The sequence below is a fragment of the Saccopteryx bilineata genome, chromosome 8, assembly GCF_036850765.1.
Source record: "Saccopteryx bilineata isolate mSacBil1 chromosome 8, mSacBil1_pri_phased_curated, whole genome shotgun sequence".
NCBI classification, from domain to species: Eukaryota; Metazoa; Chordata; class Mammalia; order Chiroptera; family Emballonuridae; genus Saccopteryx; species Saccopteryx bilineata.
The window spans coordinates 42,436,774-42,456,964 of record NC_089497.1 but is presented as its reverse complement, the minus strand read 5'-3'; the positions used below and the strand labels follow the sequence as shown (position 1 = coordinate 42,456,964).

The 20,191-nt window shown below is 38.9% G+C and overlaps 1 protein-coding gene across 4 annotated transcripts in view; it reads left to right on the top strand.

Annotated features, from left to right (window-relative positions):
- SPICE1 (spindle and centriole associated protein 1) overlaps window positions 1–20,191 on the top strand; it is an 86,585-nt gene that overhangs the window by 3,940 nt on the left and 62,454 nt on the right. For all 4 annotated transcript variants that reach the window (XM_066241448.1, XM_066241449.1, XM_066241447.1 and 1 more), the window contains exons 2-6: window positions 2,800–2,898; window positions 6,562–6,609; window positions 10,131–10,274; window positions 16,288–16,390; window positions 17,610–17,716. In XM_066241448.1, the coding sequence (XP_066097545.1) occupies window positions 2,800–2,898; window positions 6,562–6,609; window positions 10,131–10,274; window positions 16,288–16,390; window positions 17,610–17,716 (501 nt within the window). The remainder of the gene's footprint in view (window positions 1–2,799; window positions 2,899–6,561; window positions 6,610–10,130; window positions 10,275–16,287; window positions 16,391–17,609; window positions 17,717–20,191) is intronic.

Below are 20,191 nucleotides of genomic sequence, written 5' to 3'. Positions count from 1 at the left end.
TTATGGTATATTATAATTTGTTATTAGTTATTGGTAATCTCTTACTGTGCCTAATTTATAAATTAAATTTTATCCTAGGTGTGTATCTGTATGTATAGGAAAAAAGAGTATATAGAGGGTTTGGTATCATCTGTGGTTTCAGTCATCCACTGAGGGTCTTGGAATGTACCCCTCCTCAGATAAAGGGGGACTACTGTGTTTGTACAGTTGTGCCACCTTCACCACTACCTAATTTCAGAACATTTTCATCACCCTAAAAAGAAGCCCTGTGTCCATTATCAGTCACTTTCCATTCCCTCCTCCCTCCAGACACTGCCAACTACTAATCTACTTGATGTTTCTATGGATTTGTCTATCCCAGATATTTCATATAAGTGGAATCAATATATGGAAACAATATATGGCCTTTGGTGTCTGGCTTCTTTCTTTTAGCGTAATATTCTCAAGGTTCGTCTTTGTCATAGGATGTATCCAGTAGCTCTTTCCTTATATTGTAAAGTAATAACCCATTATGAACGTACTGTATTTTATTTACCCATTCATCATTTGGTGGATATTTTGATGTTTCCATTATTTGTCTATAAAGAATAATGCTGATATAAATATTTATGTACATGTTTTTGGTGGACATATGTTTTCAATTCTAGAACTAGAGGTTCTGGGTCATGTGATAACTTTGTGTTTAACTTTTTTAGGAAATGCCAAACTATTTTTCAAAGTGGCTATGCCATTTTACATTTCCACCTGCAAAATATAAGGATTTCTCGACATTCATGCCAATGCTTGCTATTTCCATCTTTAGGAAACCATTTTATCACCATTTGCTTGGGTGTAAGAGCTAGGGATGGTTTTGATTTCATCTTCCTAATGACTAACTAGGTTGGACATCTTTTTACATGCATATTGACCATTATAATATCTTCTTTGGAGACATGTTTATTCAAATCCCTTAACCATTTAAAAATAGATTATTTGTGTTTTTCTTGTTGAATATATATATATATATATATATATATATATATATATTCTGGAATACACATCCCTTATGAGATATATGATTTGCAGATAATTTCTCCCATTCTTTTGGTTGTCTTTTCACATTCTTGATGATGTCATTGAAGCACAAAATATTTTAATTTTGATATAGTTCAATTTATATTTTCTTGGTTGCTTGTGCTTTTAGTGCCCAATCTAAGAAACCATTCTTTAACCCAAGGTTTGTGAAGATTTATGCTTATGTTTTCTTCTAGGTGTTTTATACTTTTAGCTTTTACATTTAAATCAGTGGTCCAGTTTAAGTAATTTTTATATATGTTGTGAGATAGAGTGCTACTTCACTTTTTTTTTTTCATAAAGATACCCAGTTATTCTAGCACTGTTTATTGAAAAGACTGTTCTTTCCCCATTGAATTGTTTCTTGGCACCCTTGTGGAATATAAAGTGACCGTAAATGTAAGGGTTTGTTTGGACTTCTATTTCATTCTGTGTCTTTTTAAATGGTATTTATGGCTCTGGCACTTACTGTGTCACCTTCACAGTTGGTTAACTCTTTGTCCTTTAGTTTTCTCATCTTTAAAGTGAATAATAAATAGTAAATACTTCATGGGATTGCTGTGAGGGTTAAAGGAGATACATGGGAACAGCTTAGAACGGTACCTGGTTTACAGAAAGTACTCAGTATGTGTTAGCTATTGCCATCGTTACCACCACCACTGTCATCCTGATCACCGTCATCACCATTATCACTAGCATCTTCACAAAACTTAAATGTTATTTTTAGAGGTCTGTGTGATTTATCTTCTTTGCTAGATTGTAACTCCTGAAATTAGATACCATGTTCAAAGTGTGAATGTGATTGATAAGACAGGACAGAGAGCAACGAGAACTGATGGCAAACTCTTGAGAAACACTTGCATTTAGGCACCTTTATTACTGAATGATTTTTAAAAAAATGTACTTGAGGAAAATACTAGAGGTTTTGTTTTAGAATAATTTTGGAGTAAGGGGGTCTGTGAAAAGTTCCATAATTATTGAGATGTATAAAGAAGTTCTAGAATAGGAGTTGTGCTGCTTTTTAAAAGCTATATATATGTGTATTGTAAAATCCTAGTGTTCAGGGACTATGAGTATTTTAAAAACATTTGAATAATGTTCAGTGTCCTTAGCATTGCTATTTTAAGAGTGTTGAGCAAGTGTGGGCCATTTCTAAATTTTAGTTTAGTATCAGTAGTCACCCCCATTTAGTATTATGTAAAAAATATACTAGAAATGGTATAACTCATTTGTTCTTTAAAATTTAGCCATGTTTACTTATGGTAAGCACATATGTATCTAATAGTGATTTGAGTTTTAGGGTGCTGAGAAAGAACTCCCTCTCTCTTCTGCCTTCCGCCTCTTGCATTCATACTGTTAGCATGCGACGGACATTTATGTATTAATTGTGAATTTATATAACTGACACTAAGCCTTCTGACTGCTGTCCAAGTGCTCTGCTTTAGGTCATAATATCTACATTCCTAGAGTTTTTTTACTAAGCAAATATATATAAGTTATTGCTTTGAAACCACTTTTATCATAGTTTTCAGTTAACAATTACAATTTTCTATTAATTTTGAAGTGAAAGAACTAAATATTTTGGTAGTCTGTTCCTTTCATTGTGCTTAAACTTTTCTTCTCATGTTTTAGAATTTCTTGTCTTAGATCCTTTTTCCCCCTCTCTGGTGATGCTTAATTACTAGTTGTTGTTTTTCTTTAATATATATATATATATTAAAAATGTGATGTGATTATTACTCCTAGATGTCACTTGTCAGAGTGAACCGATACAGTCCCCGGGGAGGAGGAAGGAAAGCACTGAAAGTAAAGAAGAAGAAAACGGCGGGGAAGCAGGAATGGGATGTAAGTCTAGGTGGGGCAGGAAGCAAGGTCCCCTTACCCTGGAGGGACAGGTGTGCTCACACGACCCTCGTCACTCGGAATGGGATGTGAGTCTAGGTGGGGCAGGAAGCAAGGTCCCCTTACCCTGGAGGGACAGGTGTGCTCACACGACCCTCATCACTCGGAATGGGATGTAAGTCTAGGTGGGGCAGGAAGCAAGGTCCCCTTACCCTGGGGGAACAGGTGTGCTCACACGGCCCTAGTCACTCGGAATGGGATGTGAGTCTAGGTGGGGCAGGAAGCAAGGTCCCCTTACCCTGGGGGAACAGGTGTGCTCACACGGCCCTAGTCACTCGGAATGGGATGTGAGTCTAGGTGGGGCAGGAAGCAAGGTCCCGTTACCCTGGAACAGGTGTGCTCACACGGCCCTAGTCACTCGGAATGGGATGTGAGTCTAGGTGGGGCAGGAAGCAAGGTCCCGTTACCCTGGAACAGGTGTGCTCACATGACCCTCGTCACTCAGAACAGCACTCTGAATGGCGTGCTGCATGGGGGTGGATGGGTTTGCAGGCATGTTAAAAAGAATCCTCTGGGGAGTTTTCTTAGAATCCAGGAGTCTGTACCCTCTATTTCTTTAGAAGAACTGGAATCTTAAGGGGCTGGGGAGTGTGTTTTTAAAAAGCATCCCACCTCCACTTTGAGAACTCACTGCTTTTAGGCTACTTTAGCTAACCTGTGTCACTGATGTCTGAAGTGTTAGGGTAGTTTTTTAGATTTTCCTGTAGCAACCAATGATAATCACATGAGTAGCATTTTTGGCTGTAAAGTAGGTGATCCGTGCTCTCCTGCCCCTCAGATTGTTTGTTGCTCACCTCCAGGGGCTGGTCACCTGCAGTGCAGATGTTCTCTTAAGATAGAAGACAAGTCTCAAGTACTTGGGACCTGATCCACGGCTCCTACCCAGAATACTGCTTGGTATTACCAAGGGGATTTTTACCTTTTGTGGCCTGGTATGCGGGTTTGGACCAGAAGACTTTAGGTGCCTTTGCTTTCTGTTTTGGAGAGTAACTAGTCAGGGACTAGTTTGGAGCTCAGGGATTCTTTTAGATTTGGAATGTTCTGGGTTGTGACCAACCATCTTAGCCAGTTATTCTAGGCAAACTGGTAGCCTTTGAAAGTGGGACAGAGGGATTTCTATATTTACATTGCTTTGTTGCCATTAACCATAAAATATTTTATAAGCGTGTGATTCTAAGTAACGAAACTGATGAAAAGGAAAAGAATGCACACAGTAGCATAAGTATTGTCCCCTTTAGATTGGTTACTTTGGGAAGTTCAATTTTTATTCTAATATGCTGCTATTGCTGAAAATATAATTGAAATCTATAATTTGAAATTGCATCAGAACTGTCTCATTTACTTTTTATTATCTCCAGGGATGGAAAAATATTTTTTTTGAGGGTTGAACTTGAAAGTAGTTGTAAGACATTTGGAGTGAATGTTAAACGAAGGAAGAGGGATAAACTGAATTAACTCTCTTGATAAAAGCAATGAGATGTTGTTTGAAATGGCTTGTAAATTAGATTTTATTAAAGGCAATTTGAAAAGAAAATTGTTTTAAATGGCTGTAGTACTAATGAAATGATATTTTCTCCCATGAGTACTAATTCCAAGCATATCACTTATATGACTGAATTTTTTATGATTATTAAAAATAATTATCATGATCTTATAGTTGTATCTTGTACTTTTCTAAATGAGTATGAAAGGAATAATAATTTTAGCAAAGAAAAGACGTGAGCTAAATATAAACTATGGCTGAAAAGTTAAGTCTTCAACAGCTATTTCACTAGCCTCAGTTCTCTGTGTTTCTCTTAGGAGTAAAAGTCTTAACTCGTTTTATTTCCTGACTTAGCAATCTGTATAACAATATGGCTGAAGTCATTTTGGAAAGGGCCAAATTGTAGGACTGCTTGTTAGAGCCGTGTAGGCTGTGCACTGCACAATTAATTCCAGGGGGTACTATTTACACACATTAGGATACTAATGGTACTTCCTACCTTCCCGAGTTGTGCAGCGTGGTAGGCCTGCCATGATGGTTTTGTGCCTTTTTACTTAAGTGACTATTTTCACATTTTATGAAATTATACAAACTTCATCTCATATTATGATAGGTTTCGTGCTTAACGTGTTTGCAGGGTTACAAATTGAACCTCTCTACAGTGTTCACAGTTGATCATCTAGGAATTGTTAGAAGTATTTCATTACATGGAATACAACCACAACTTTAGCTTATACTTATTTGAATTATATAAAACCCTTTTATATTTATTGTTTTAATATGATGTATACCTGCTTGGGGAATTTTGTCCTTATTTTCAGTAAGACACAATAGTCTGTTATTTTCTACAAGATACTTAAAAGCAATTCATATTAATATTTAAATTGAGAATACTAGTTCCTGGAAAGAAAGACTTTTTAGGTCCAGCTATTTGAATTTGTTTTCAGCCATTAAAATTCAGTATGTGCTCACACCTAAAGACACACAGACAGTATGTGTCAGTAGGTTCGATATAACTTTCTGAAGAATGCAAAAAAAAAAATATGGTAGGAAGTTTGAATAACAAAACTAGCATTTTATTTAAATTAAAATAAATACATTTATTTTATATATTATGTAGAAATATACAAAAATTTTACGTAAATTTTAGAATAGAATATTTCTCTTGCTAAAATGTGATGATCAAATCCCTTAACTCGCCAAAGAGAGGTCTCTTGGACAGTAGCATGTTTAATTAAACATAATCTTTTAACTGAGATCCATCTTGCACATAAAAGATAAAAAAAGGAAAATCGGTGTCATAAAAAATAAGCTAATTGCCCTGGCCGGTTGGCTCAGCGGTAGAGCGTCGGCCTAGCGTGCGGAGGACCCGGGTTCGATTCCCGGCCAGGGCACACAGGAGAAGCGCCCATTTGCTTCTCCACCCCTCCGCCGCGCTTTCCTCTCTGTCTCTCTCTTCCCCTCCCGCAGCCAAGGCTCCATTGGAGCGAGGATGGCCCGGGCGCTGGGGATGGCTCTGTGGCCTCTGCCTCAGGCGCTAGAGTGGCTCTGGTCGCAACATGGCGACGCCCAGGATGGGCAGAGCATCGCCCCCTGGTGGGCAGAGCACCGCCCCTGGTGGGCGTGCCGGGTGGATCCCGGTCGGGTGCATGCGGGAGTCTGTCTGACTGTCTCTCCCCGTTTCCAGCTTCAGAAAAATGAAAAAAAAAAAAAAAAAAAAAAAAAGCTAAGCCCTGGTTGGTTAGTTCAGTTGATTAAAAGCATTGTCTGAGAACAGCAAGGTTGCGGGTTTGATCTCCAGTCAGAGCACACAAGGGAAGCAACCAAAGAGTCCGTAACTAAGTGGAACAGCCAATGAATTCTCCCCTTCATCCTCCCCTCTCTCTCTTCCTCTCTCTGTCTTTCTAAAAATAAATAAAGATTAAGCCCTGGCTGGATAGCTCGGTAGCTTGTTGTCTTGGAGCACGGAGGCTGCCTGTTTGATTCTCTGGTCAGGGCACATGCAGGAGCAGCAAATGTTCCTACCTCTCTCCCTGCCTCTTTCAAAAACAAATACTAATATTTTGTATGAAAACGTTTTTTTTTTTTCTTTAAAGAAAGTTCATCTTTTTTTTTTCTTTCAGAATACTGTTAATGATCTAACAGTTCATCAGGCAACTCCTGAAGATCTGGTAAGTTTAATATCAAAAGTTAAGATTTGTTTAGTGTTTTATTTGATATTTGGTTTTCGACCATCAGAATAGAATCTGGAGGCACTTCCCGGAACTTGTTATAGTTCATGTTGCTTATGTTTATATAAAATCAAAAGTATATCTTCTGGACTTCCTGATTTTACTTATGAATATCAATTCTCCTGTATTATAATTTCACTAGATAGGTTGGTTTACAGTTCAAATCTCAAGTCCAGTATTGCCCTGTATACATCTACCGTCTTTTCCCAGCTGTGGGTATCATCAGTATTTACTACTACTTCCCTTTACGGACATACTGGTCTAGTCAATGTGGTCATTTATTACTTGAACAGGCCATATATATTTCCATATTTGAGCCCCAGTTCATGCTATTTTCCTTACTTGGAATGGTTTCCTTACTTTCTTCTCTACCTGTCCAAATTTGCCTTTTTTTTTTTTTAATGAGAGAGAGAGACAGACAGGAAGGGAGAGTAGTTTTGGCATTTTAGTTGTTTATTGATTGCTTCTCTATGTGCCTTGACCAGGGGGCTCCAGCTGAGCCAGTGACCCCTTGCTCAAGTCAGCGACCTTGTGCTTCAAACCAGCGCCTATATAGGGTCATGTCTATGATCCCACGCTCAAGCTGGCAATCCTGTGTTTAAGCTGGTGACCTTGGGGTTTTGAACCTAGGTCCTCAGTGTTTCTGATTGACACTCTATCCACTGTGCCACCACCTGATCAGGCTCTTTTAGTCATTTTAAAATCAAGTTATTTGTGTTTTTATTGTTGAGTTATAATAAGAGAATTAAAATATATTTTGGATCCAAATTCCTTATGAAATAAATTATTTCAAATATTTTTTATCATTCTTTTGGTTGCCTTTTCACTTTCTTGATAATGTTCTTTTCCCTGGGGCTGGTTTGCTCAGTGGTAGAGTGTCTGCCTGGCATATGGACAGCCCAGATTCAATTCCCGGTCAGGGCACACAAGAGAAGTGACCATCTGCTTTCCTCCCTCTTCCCCTCCTGCAGCCGGTGGTTTGGTCTGAGTGTGTCAGCCTCAGGTGCTAAGAATAGTTCGATTGATTCAAGCATCCACCCCAGACAGGGGTTGCTGGGTGGATCCTGGTCGGGGTGCATATAAGAGTCTGTCTCATGTTTTCCCTCCTCTCACTTAAAAAAAATAAAATAAAATAAAATAAAAAGATAATGTCTTTTGAAGCACAGAAGTTTTATATTTTGATCGAGTGCAATTTATCTAATTTTTCTTTTGTCACTTGTGCTTTTAGTGTTATATCAAAGACACCATTAACTAACTCAAAGTTCACAAAGATTTTCTTCTATGTTTTATCTTTTTAATTGTTTTAAAAGTTGTTATTGAATTTATTGGGATGAAAGTGGTTAAAAATTGTATAGGTCTCAGGTGTATAATTCTATAATACATCGTCTGTATATTGTATTGTGTGTTCACCACTCAAAGTTAAGTCTCCTTCCGTCACCACTTATCCCTCCTTTACCCACTGCTCCCTGTGCACCCCTCTGGTAATCACCACTATGTTTTCTCTAAGAGTTTTAGCGCTTGTGTTTGGGTGTTTGATCCATTTGGAGTTAAATTTTGTATATAGCATGACCTAGAGGATCAACTTCATTCTTTTGCAAATGGATATCCAGTTTTCCAAGCACCATTTGTTAAAAAGACTGTTTTCTCCTCATTGACTTTTCCTGGTACCCTTGTTGGAAATCAGTTGTCCATAATAGAAAGACTAACATTCCTAGTTTTATAAACCTCTCATGAAAAATCTGTACAATCACCACAGATAAAGCCACTGAAAAATCTTTACCTCCGTTGTCCAATCTTCAGCTCACTTCTTGCCTGTGCCACCACTGACCTTTCCATTCTGTTTTTGCATTCCTTTTTCTTTTCCTGAGGTCTTCTCATTTAGGCCTTATTTTGCAAGTTGATATTTGTGTTCAGTTTTCTTTGCATAATTCAAGGAATGATAGATGTCTGTCCTTATGCCAGTCCCACACACTATTGACTATTTATTATAGCTTTACAGTAAGTTTGAAGTTTTACTTTTTGAAGCTGCCCAACATTTGATATCTCTTCTGAACTGTTGTACTTAGTTCGTGCATAAAGCATTGACTATATGCCATTTAATGCATATTGTTGATCTTTATATATGCCCATTGTCCCTGGGCAGATCATTAGTGCTTTTCAGGGATAGGAACTAGATCTTCTGCATCTTTCTGGACCTAGGAATCGTAATCCTGGTAGCTCATTGAAAGTTCATTGGGGGTAATAATGATGCTCAACTGACTAAATTTTTTTTTTTTTATTATGAAAAATTTCAAACTCATGTGAAAATGCAGACAGAATTATAAAGAGCTCCCATATACTGTTTACCCAGATATAATGTTATTAAAATTTGACATAATGGCTTCATTTGTCATATAATTTCCTGACTTTGCTGAAACATTTTAAAGCAAGACCCAGAGAACATGGCATATTGTGCCTACATATTTAGATTGTACTTTACAAAAATATACACATTTGCTTACATAACCTCAGCGCCATTTTCACACCTAACAAAAGTAATAAAATTTTTTTGGCATTACCTAATTCCCAGTCCACATTCATATTTCCTTGGTTGTCTTTAAAATGTCATCTTCATTTGGTTTTTGAGAATTAGAATTCTGATATGCATTTGGTTGTTGGTCTCTTAACACACTGGTTTCTTATTTACACAGTAAAAGCTAAGCAGTACATTTCATTAGATGCCATACTATTTTGTTCATATTTATAGCTCTGAATACTAGAGTGCTTGTCAAGCCAATAGCCGTTATTTCTTAGCCCCCTCAGTGAACTCCTCCCCTCCCCTCTAACTCATAAGCCGTGGCTCAGTACCTCTGCTTCTGCTGCAGAATTGCACTTCCCTGGAGTTCCGCATCTGTAGTGACCCACTCCACGTGCAGCCCTTGCAGGGCTATAAACACTGCATTCTTGGTTCTTGGTAGTGATGTGTGAGTATCATGAAATGAGTGTGTCTTTGCTACATGACTCAGTGGGTTGTAAGCCTTTTACGTTGTGCTCAGAGAGTGTGTGTAATTATATATGTACACACATATGTAACTGAAAAGTTTAATAAAACATTTTTTTTATTATGTGTGATGTATCTCAATATTTTCTATTCTGTATTCTATTTTATTTAAAGTATGTTGGTCTTGACCCACCAATTGATTTTTACCACCCATAAAGTGAGTCCTAGTATGTAGTTTGAAAACCACTAGTAGTACAAAGGAAATAGAAATGAATATACTTTTTGTTTAGTCTTTTAGTGAGGTCTAGTAGTTCTAGATACAGAAGACTGAAAATTTTGGCTATGGATACATATAAATATATATATATTGAATCAGAAAAAATGTAAAAAGATGAAGTATATTATATTAGATGGTCCTACTATCTGAATAGGTAACTTCTTTGTCTCTGCAACATTCTTTTATATTATTTTTTCTATATAGGTACGTCGTCATGAAATACACAAATCGAAGAATAGAGCTTTAGCACACTGGGAACTCCAAGAAAAAGCTTTGAAGAGAAAATGGAAGAAGCAGAAACCGGAAAGTTTTGATCTTGAGAAAAGGAGATTGTCTATCATGAAGGAGGTAATACTACACTATAATATCTTAGAGAAGAAAGAGATAAATAGGTTTCTCTATTTTCTCCCAAGTTTGATTCATATTGGAAGAGACTCTAGCAATTATTGTTTATCATACACTAATCTACACGTGGACTTTGAGAAAAGCAGCAGTGACAATTCTGGGTGTACAACTTAGACTCCTCCAGTCTGAATCACAGTTAGCAATATTAACTTCTCAGCCTAAATTTTTCTATCTTTAAAATGGGAATAACACTACTTGCCTGATTATATTTGTAAGGTATTTTTCCCCACCGAGAAGGAAGGAAGGAAGGAAGGGGCCGGAGCCAGCCCAACGAGGTCCTCTGGTCCCACGGGACAGAGGCCAGAGGAGTCGCACGGATTAAACCACGTGAGGGATATTTAAAGGGGTCCTCTAGGGTGGGTGAGCTAATATGAGGTGGTGAAATCTCACTGGCTGACAGACGGTTGCTCTTTTCTCAAGGACCTCTGGGAAGTTTCTTTTGGTGTGCTTGGTGGTGGGCGGCCCTAGCCAAAGTTTCTGGGTCTGAGTTCCTCATGTGGCCTTCCCCCATTATCCACCGATCTTACAGTATTATAAGATTTCTATAGTGATCAGCACAGTCCTTGGCAAATAATTAGTGCTTTATAGTATATATGAGCTGCTGTTAGAGTACTTTGCAAAAATTTTGTGTGCTTGTCTAACAAGTTAGTTAGTAAGCCACTTATCTTTGGCTTTATTTTTTACTAGATGTAGTGTGTTTGGATAAGTAATCAGATGGGTCAGAATAAATAGTATGGGAAATACAAGGGAACTGTAGCAAAAAGTCCTTTTACTTGGGCTGAAATCATTGTAAAAGAAATGTGTTTTGTCTATGGTGTTGCCTCTTTGTTTGGTGTTGAATCTTACGGCACTTGGCTCTCTGGGTGACCTTTTACTGCAACTTTAAATCACACTCTGTCTTTTGAGGAATTCATTAGGCTTAGCAAAATATGAACATTTTCATCTTAAAAATCATCAGGAAGAACTACCTCCCAAATAAATGTTTATATGAGTTTATAGAAAGAAAGGTAGACTAAGACAGTCTGGTTCCTTGCAGGGAAGTATCTTTTGGTGATCTCGGACAGTCACATACATTTTAATGTCATGTGCTCATACTTAGGGAGAACCAAAGAAAACACATCTGGCTAGGAAGAAAGGCAGCCCCTTTTAGGTGGCTCTGGGCTTTTGTTTCTCCTCCCTGTTGCTCCTGCTCATGCCCTGAATTTCTTTTCTTTTTTAATATACGTGATAGAAATAGGGGTTGAAAGAAGAATAGTAAGAGAGGATGAATGAAGTTTCTCTGCCTTCTTTCTGTAATGCTGCGTCCTCAGACTCAAATGTTTCTCAGCCCTGGCTCACATTAGAAAGTCAGGGTTAGCCCTGGCCGGTTGGCTCAGTGGTAGAGCATAAGCTTGGTGTGTGGATGTCCTGGGTTCAACTTCTGGTCAGGGCACACAGGAAAAGTGCCTATCTGCTCTACATCCCTCTCACTCTCACTTCTGTTTCTCTCCATTCTCTCTTTCTTTCCCCTCCTGCAGCCGTGGCTCACTTGGAGCAGTTGGCCCCAGCTGCTGAGGATGGCCCCATGGCCTCTGTCTCAGGTGCTAAGAAGAGCTCAGTTGCTGAGCAACAGAGCAACACCCCAGATGGGCAGAGCATCTCCACCTAGTGGGCTTGCTGGGTGAATCCTGGTTGGGGCGTGTGAAGAGTCAGTCTCTCTGCCTCCACTCCTCTCACTGAATTAAAAAGAACTCGTCAGGGTTGAGAACTTCCATTTAAAAAATAACTATATCTGGACCCAGATATATCTATAGTCAGATATTCTGATTTAGTGTATCTGGGATATGGCCTCTTTAGGTATTATTTAGACAGTTTCTGTGTAATTTTAGTAAAAAGCGAAAGATTTATGCGGTCTGAATAGAAACCAGAGTATGTGTGTAGTTTTAATATGTTGCTGGGTTGAGAACCTCTGCTGTTAGTGGGATTTAGGTATTATATCTTGGAGTTTATTCCATGTCAATGCTGAGAAAACCTTTTCATTTTCATGGTCAGCTAATATATAGATGTACCACAATTTATTTATCCAGTGCTTTATTGGTGGATATTTAGGTTGTGTATTAGAAATTGCTTATTTAAAGTTTCTGAAAAAAACACACCCCAAAATAGAGTGGTTTAAACAAAATAGAGATCTCTTTCTCTCATTAAACTGTTGAGTAGTAGCCTGACCAGGCAGTGGTGCAGTGCATAGAGCGTCGGACTGGGACGTGGAAGACGCAGGTTTGATAACCCTAGGTTGTCAGCCTGAGCGCTGGCTCATCTGGTTTGAGCAAGGCTCACCAAAGCTTGAGCCCAAGGTCGCTGGCTTGAGCAAGGGGTCACTCGCTGTGCTGTAGCCCCCCAGTCAAGGCACATATGAGAAAGCAATCAATGAATTATTAAGATGCCTCAACGAAGAATTGATGCTTCTCATCTCTCTCTCTCTTCCTGTCTGTCTGTCCCTATCTGTCGCTTTCTCTCTTTGTCATAAAAAAAAAACAAAAACAAACAAACAAAAAACTGTTGAGTGGTAAATGGTAGTTTAGTAGGGGCTTTGCCTGAACTTATGTGATTTCCAGCTCAGTACAGAATGGCTGTTTCAGTTTCCTTCAGCTCTACCCCAGCCAGCAGGAGGCAGGAAAGAGAGTGCCTGCTACTCCTTGTCCATACCATCCAGAAGTTCTGGCTTATGTCCTATTATTCAGAAACTCATCACGTGGCCATTCCCACCTGCAAGAACGGTTGGGAAATCTAGCTGTGTACTTGGGTAAGACTGGAGAGTTCTGCTGTTAAAGGAAAAATTGAAAAGAAAGGATATTAATAGATAAGTAGCAGATTGTTTCCAGCTGGTATAAATACTGTAGTGAATATCCTTGAATATGCTTTTGGGTACATGTATATTTGTAGAATGAATTCTTTTTTTTTAAAGCAATTTATTTATTTATTTATATTATTATTATTATTTTTACAGAGACAGAGAGAGAATTAGAGGGATAGATAAGGACAGACAGGAACGGAGAGAGATGAGAAGCATCAATCATCAGTTTTTCATTGCGACACCTTAGTTATTCATTGATTGCTTTCTCATATATGCCTTGACTCTGGGCCTTCAGCCAACTGAGTAACCCCTTGCTTGAGCCAGCGACCTTGGGACCAAGCTGGTGAGCTTTGCTCAAACCAGATGAGCCCACGCTCAAGCTGGCAACCTCAGATCTTGAACCTGGGTCTTCTGCATCACAGTCTGACGTTCTATCCACTGCACCACTGCCCAGTCAGGCTGTAGAATAAATTCTTAAAAGTGGTATTTCTGAGTCAAAAGTTATGCTCATCTATTATTTCAGTGTTGTTAAGTTTGTAATATTTCTGCTGAGGGATGTGATGGGACAAAGGAGGAAGCCTCCTTGGGCATGTCCACCTGGACTTAACCGTTATGTATTCGAGCTACTGCGACCCATCCACAGAAGCTGGGTTCCCAGAGTAATTTGAATTAAGAGAAAAGCTCTTTGATCAACATAATCTTAGATTCATTCTCTGTGTGATATATCATGGGAATCAAGATATTTCAAATCCAAATCAGAGATAGGGATACTTTGATAGAGATTTAATAAATTCCAAAGGTATAATAACTTCCCAAGTCTCTTTGTAATTTCCAAATTCCATCTGGTTTTTATTACCAGAAAACAAAAGTCTGAGGATGAGAAGTTTCTGATGTTTTTGAAGGGATCTTGACCGATCCTTTGAAAATATAATATATACCAGTACTCACGAGTTTGACTTTGTGATCTGCAAACCCAGCTGGGGCAGTAACATACAGTGGTTGACAGAGTGGGTTTACAGTTGTTTACATGGAAATAACTAATAAATAATAATACTAGAATAAACTTTGTTTCATGTGCTTACAACTGTAAACCTACTTTTGCCCACCCCTGTATATACAGATAGGCTCTCAGAGATTGACTTACCCATCCAGAGGATGGGTTTTATCAGAGAGGAGTGATAAATCTAGAAAGAGCAAAGGAAGGCCAGCCCTGACCACTCAAACAGAGACCAGCAGAGGGCAGCAGGGCAGCAGTGGCTCTACTGGAGACCTCATTATAATTGATGTCGCTCTTGATATGATAAAATTATTCTTTCACAATATGCTTCTGTCAATTATATCTCTTTATTTTGATAAGAGGTCAAAAATTTTTAAATAGTAAAGTTTTAAAACTACCATTATGAAATACTGTTTGTCTAATTTTTTTTTAGTATAAATGATAGCTCCATTTACTCCCTTTCCTAAGCTTTAAATGCAAGATGGCGAATTAGGGATAAAATTTAGTGCATGGGATAATATAATTTAAGTTGTAACAAAATTCTCAAATATTTCTAGAGTGGTATACAGGTTTTCAATGTGTCCACACCCTTGTAACAGCCCTGTGGGGTCGGGGAGGTGGTCATATCATTATTGACCTTTAGTATCATAGAGGAAAGTGAGGCTAAGGAGGTCAGATTTTGCTTAGCATCTTTTGGCTGGCCCTGGGGTCCCAGTCTTCTGGCTCCAAATGTGCTCTTTGTCTATAGTACTCCAAAGCTTATTTTTGTGGAAAGAACAAATTCAGGACTTTATTTTTACCAACTGAGCCAACCAAGCTGCTGGCCATAAACGGGAAAATGAGGAAAAAATCAGAATGTGACATGCTATTTTTTTCTGTTTCTTAAAATGGTAACTGAGGTCATATTATATACTTGTGTACATGGTCTAGAGAAATTCTGGTAGGAGCATTTGTTACTAGATGTCCTATTGATTTGAACCCCTGTTGGAAACAACAGTTTCTAGTTTTGAGTCTCTTTTCAACTTAAGAATGCCCTCTAGTGGTGATGGGTAGAGTTGACTTGCTTTTACTCTAGCGGCCTGTGTCCTTGCTTGTAATTATGTTGAAAATGCATAATCAGAGGCACTGTTATAATGGTATTTTTAAAGTTCTCATTCCTCCCGGACGAAAACCCAAATTGTTTATAAATACAGGAAGAAATACCACATGTTTGTTTAATGCCCTCAAAGTCAGATTTTACATCATGTTTTTTTAAGATACAGGTTATAAAATCACTGTAGTGATTGGAACCTCAGAGTTTATGGCCCAGAGACTTATACCTTAGAGTTTATGGCTCAAAGATTCATATCTTTAATCGGTGTCTTTTTTTTTTTTATTTTTTTATTTTTTTACAGAGACAGAGAGTCAGAATGAAGGATAGACAGGGACAGACAGACAGGAACGGAGAGATGAGAAGCATCAATCATTAGTTTTTCGTTGTGCATTGTGACACCTTAGTTATTCATTGATTGCTTTCTCATATGTGTCTTGACCATGGGCCTTCAGCAGACCGAGTAACCCCTTGCTTGAGCCAGTGACCTTGAGTCCAAGCTGGTGAATTTTTGCTCAAACCAGATGAGCCCGCACTCAAGCTGGCGACCTTGGGGTCTCGAACCTGGGTCCTCCGCATCCCAGTCTGATGCTCTATCCACTGCGCCACCGCCTGGTCAGGCTAATCGGTGTCTTTTAAACTGTGCATCACAACTTGTTAAAGGATTATGAAATCAAATTAGCAGATTACAACCCTCATTTAAAAAAGTAGAACAAAAACTAAAAAGGAAAATATAAAATTGGTTTCCAAAGACTAAGGTTATATCAAACTTTTATTTTGTTATCTATTTACATTTACGGATGTGTATCGAGTCACAATTTAATAGTGTATTTCTCAGAATTGTAGCCAAGCACATGAAATCTAATTAATAGCCCCATCTCCTGGTACTTAAGAATATTGTCACTGAAGGATTTTAGTAATGTAGTGACCTATGGTTAGTTTTATGCTTCATGCCGTTATATGGACTTTTACCATGTGATTTGATAACTATATGTATTTTTTTTCTGAATAATATTTATCATTAACACGTGTCTAGATTCTTTCTGATCAATACCGGCTACAGGATGTATTGGAAAATTCTGATCATTTGATGGCTGCAACCAAAGATCTGTTTGCTAATTTTCCTCGTAGGCGCACAGGTAAAGTATTCAGTTCAAATAAAACTTATTTTCCCCCTGGCCGGTTGGCTCAGCGGTAGAGCGTTGGCCTGGTGTGCGGGGGACCCGGGTTCGATTCCCCGCCAGGGCACATAGGAGAAGCGCCCATTTGCTTCTCCACCCCCTCCCCTCCTTCCTCTCTGTCTCTCTCTTCCCCTCCCGCAGCCAAGGCTCCATTGGAGCAAAGATGGCCCGGGCGCTGGGGATGGCTCCTTGGCCTCTGCCCCAGGCGTTAGAGTGGCTCTGGTCGCGGCAGAGCGATGCACCGGAGGGGCAGAGCATCGCCCCCTGGTGGGCAGAGCGTCGCCCCTGGTGGGCGTGCCAGGTGGATCCCGGTCAGGCGCATGCAGGAGTCTGTCTGTCTCTCCCCGTTTCCAGCTTCAGAAAAATACAAAAAACAAACAAACAAAAAAACCCCCCAAAAACCTTATTTTTCTTACTAACCATAGCCACAATGGCTATTTGGAAGAATTTAAAAGATCTTTTTAGGCATTAATATTATTTATATTTCAAGTATCCTAGAGTAGATAGCATACAAGAGTTGCTGGGCATACAGTCATTATAATTTGTTTGCTTTTCACTAAGAATATTAACTATTAGAAATTACTCAGCCAAGGAAAAGTAAATTATTATTTACTAAAATATTTTATGGTACAATGTACAAGCTTTTATAATTTAAAATATGATTTGATTTTTAGTTTATTAATATTAGATTACTATATAATTGGAGTGTCTGTGTTTATATGTAATTTGAGTAAAGTTTAATTTGAAATCTAATGCAACTTGTCTCTCTTTGAAATGAACTTCCCTCCTTCTCAGATGCACAGTGTTGTTCATAATTGTATATAACCCATAGTATACGTTAATCCCTAAAAGGAGATCCTTAGTTTGTAGTTTAAGGTTTGAATCCTGGCTCAGCCACTTATTGGTGTGACTCTGGGTCGGTTGCTTCAGGTCCCTAAGTTTCAGTTTACTGATCTGTGTAATAGTAACAACCTCACAGGATTTTGTGAGGATAAAATGACTTAATATATATAAAAGCATTTACAGCTCTGCCTGGCATATAATAAGTACTGGATAAGTGTGAGGTCTGCTATTATCTTTAAAGATTTTCATATAATGACACAAACCCACAGCAGTGCATAGTGCTTGTGAAATCACTTTAATGAAATAAAATCATCATGACATTTTTCTTCTGCAGGGTTTCCGAATGTGACAGTGGCCCCTGATTCCTCTCAGGGTCCCATCGTGGTCAATGAAGACCCTGTCACACAGGCCATCCTTGGTGAATCCGTCATGGAACCTCAGGTAATATGTTCTGCTTACAGCCAAAATTGTTCATGCCAAAATTAAGTTTAAGTTGATGTTGGCATTGTGGTAAATAAACATTTTTAATGCTTAAATATCAACAAACATCAAGCTGTGGTTGTTAGAATTGTTCTTAATCATAATGTACTTTCTTTGAGCTGTGTTTGTACTGAACATGATAGGCCTGGATAGCTAACACATATTGAGTATTTATGTAAAAGGTAGGCACTATTTTCCTCATTGAGCAGATTAAAAAAGTGAGGCTCAGAAAATTGCAGTGAATTGTCCAAGGTCAAACAGCTGGTTAGCATCAGAGATGACATTCTAAATCTAGGCTGCCTGGCTCCGTGACTGTTGCCACCATCTGCTAATATGGCAACAGCAAGGAATCTTTCCACTTCCACTTTGGAGTCAGGTGGATCTCTGTTCATGTTCTGCTACTGACTAGGTGTTTGATCTCGAGTTGATTTCTTAAGTTGACTTATTGTTTTTGTTAAATGGCAATAGAATATACCTGCTATGGGTGTTACGATGATCAGCTGAGATGTGTTATGTAAAGTGCCTAGTATAACACCAGATAGTAGTTCTTCAGTAAATGTATGTATGAGGATGTTTAAAAAGTAGCTACCCAGGAAACTTTGGTATTTATTGGCTAGTTAAATGGGAAAGTTATAGCAATAGAACGTTAGCTATGTATGTCCTAACCTAGGGGTCCCCAAACTACGGCCCGCGGGCCACATGCGGCCCCCTGAGGACATTTATCTGGCCCCCGCCGCACTTCCAAAGAAGCATCTCTTTCATTGGTGGTCAGTGAGAGTACTGTATGTGGCGGTCTTCAAAGCATGGTGTTGCTCATGTACAGTGATGTGGGACGCACGCGTCACGGCTCCGGAAGTGCACCATATCACTTGTTATGGCTAGCAGTGACAAATATGGAACCGGACAGTGACCATCTCATTAGCCAAAAACAGGCCCATAGTTCCCATTGAAATACTGGTCAGTTTGTTGATTTAAATTTACTTGTTCTTTATTTTAAATATTGTATTTGTTCCCGTTTTGTTTTTTTACTTTAAAATAAGATATGTGCAGTGTGCATAGGGATTTGTTCAGGTTTTATTTATAGTCCGGCCCTCCAACGGTCTGAGGGACAGTGAACTGGCCCCCTGTGTAAAACGTTTGGGGACCCCTGTCCTAACCTAATTAGAATTCTTAAGCAACATGTTTAGATTTTTGAGATAGTAAACATTTTTTAAAGCCCATGGAGAACTTAATACTAAAATAAAACTTATTAGGAGTAGTTAGAACTCAGTACCTGTTTAATGCAATGTCCTAGTTATTTATATTTTCTATGAAAAAAAGAGAATTAACAATTAGAGGGATGATCCTATGGAATTACAAGATCCAGAAAAATTAAAGATTTGTTAAGTATAACTCTTCTTATAAAGGCAATTAAATAGAACATTATATATTTTATTTTTAAAGTATTTTGTATTTCTCTGAAGTGAGAAGCAGGGAGGCAGACAGACAGACTCCCGCATGCGCCTGACCAAGATCCACCCGGCATGCCCACTAGTGGGCGATGCTCTGCCCATCTGGGGCATTGCTCCATCTCAACCAGAGCCATTCTAGCGCCTGAGGCGGAAGCCAGGGAACCATCCTCAATGGCTGGGCCAACTTTGCTCCAGTGGAGCCCTGGCTGCAGGAGGGAAAGAGAGAGAGAGATAAAGAAAAAGGAGAGGGGGAAGGGTGGAGAAGCAGATGAGCGCCTCTCCTATGTGCCCTGGTCAGGAATTGAATCTGGGACTTCCACACACTGGGCCGATGCTCTGCAACTGAGCCAACCGGCCAGAGCTGGAATGTTATATATTTTAAATAGCCAAAGTTCATTAGTTATATCCCTAGCTAAAACCTATTTTGTTTTGGCACTTATTAAAATGTTAGCTTTCAGATAATTGTGGTCTCTATTATGGGGGTGGGGAAGTGGCAAGAGCTGAGCTTAGAGAGACAGGGAGGAGCTAGGTTATGAAAGGTTAAGGAACCAGAGAGTAAGAGTAGAGCTACTAAAGGATTCTGTGTATGGAGGCATGATGAAATTAATGGTAGCATGGACGATGGATTGGGGGAGACAAGACTGGTGAGAAGATCTGGTTAGAAGACTGAGGTTGGGATCTTAATGAGAAGTGATGAAGACCTGACCCAAAGCAATGGCAGTAGGGAAGAAGATAGAAGGGAAGAGGGACAGATTGAGGTTAAAAAGGGGTAGAATTGACAGGATTGGGTGGCTGACTGGATGTGACAGATGAGAAAGAAAAATAACCCCCAGTTGCTGGCTTGTGCATCTGAGTAGATGCTGATGCTGCTATGTTCTTAGGTGATGTGGTAGGAATGATAGGAGAGGTTTAAGAAAAGAATCAGTGTTAGATATGCTGAGTATATGTGTGTAGGATGTTTTACCAAGTATATCTTTTAGGCATT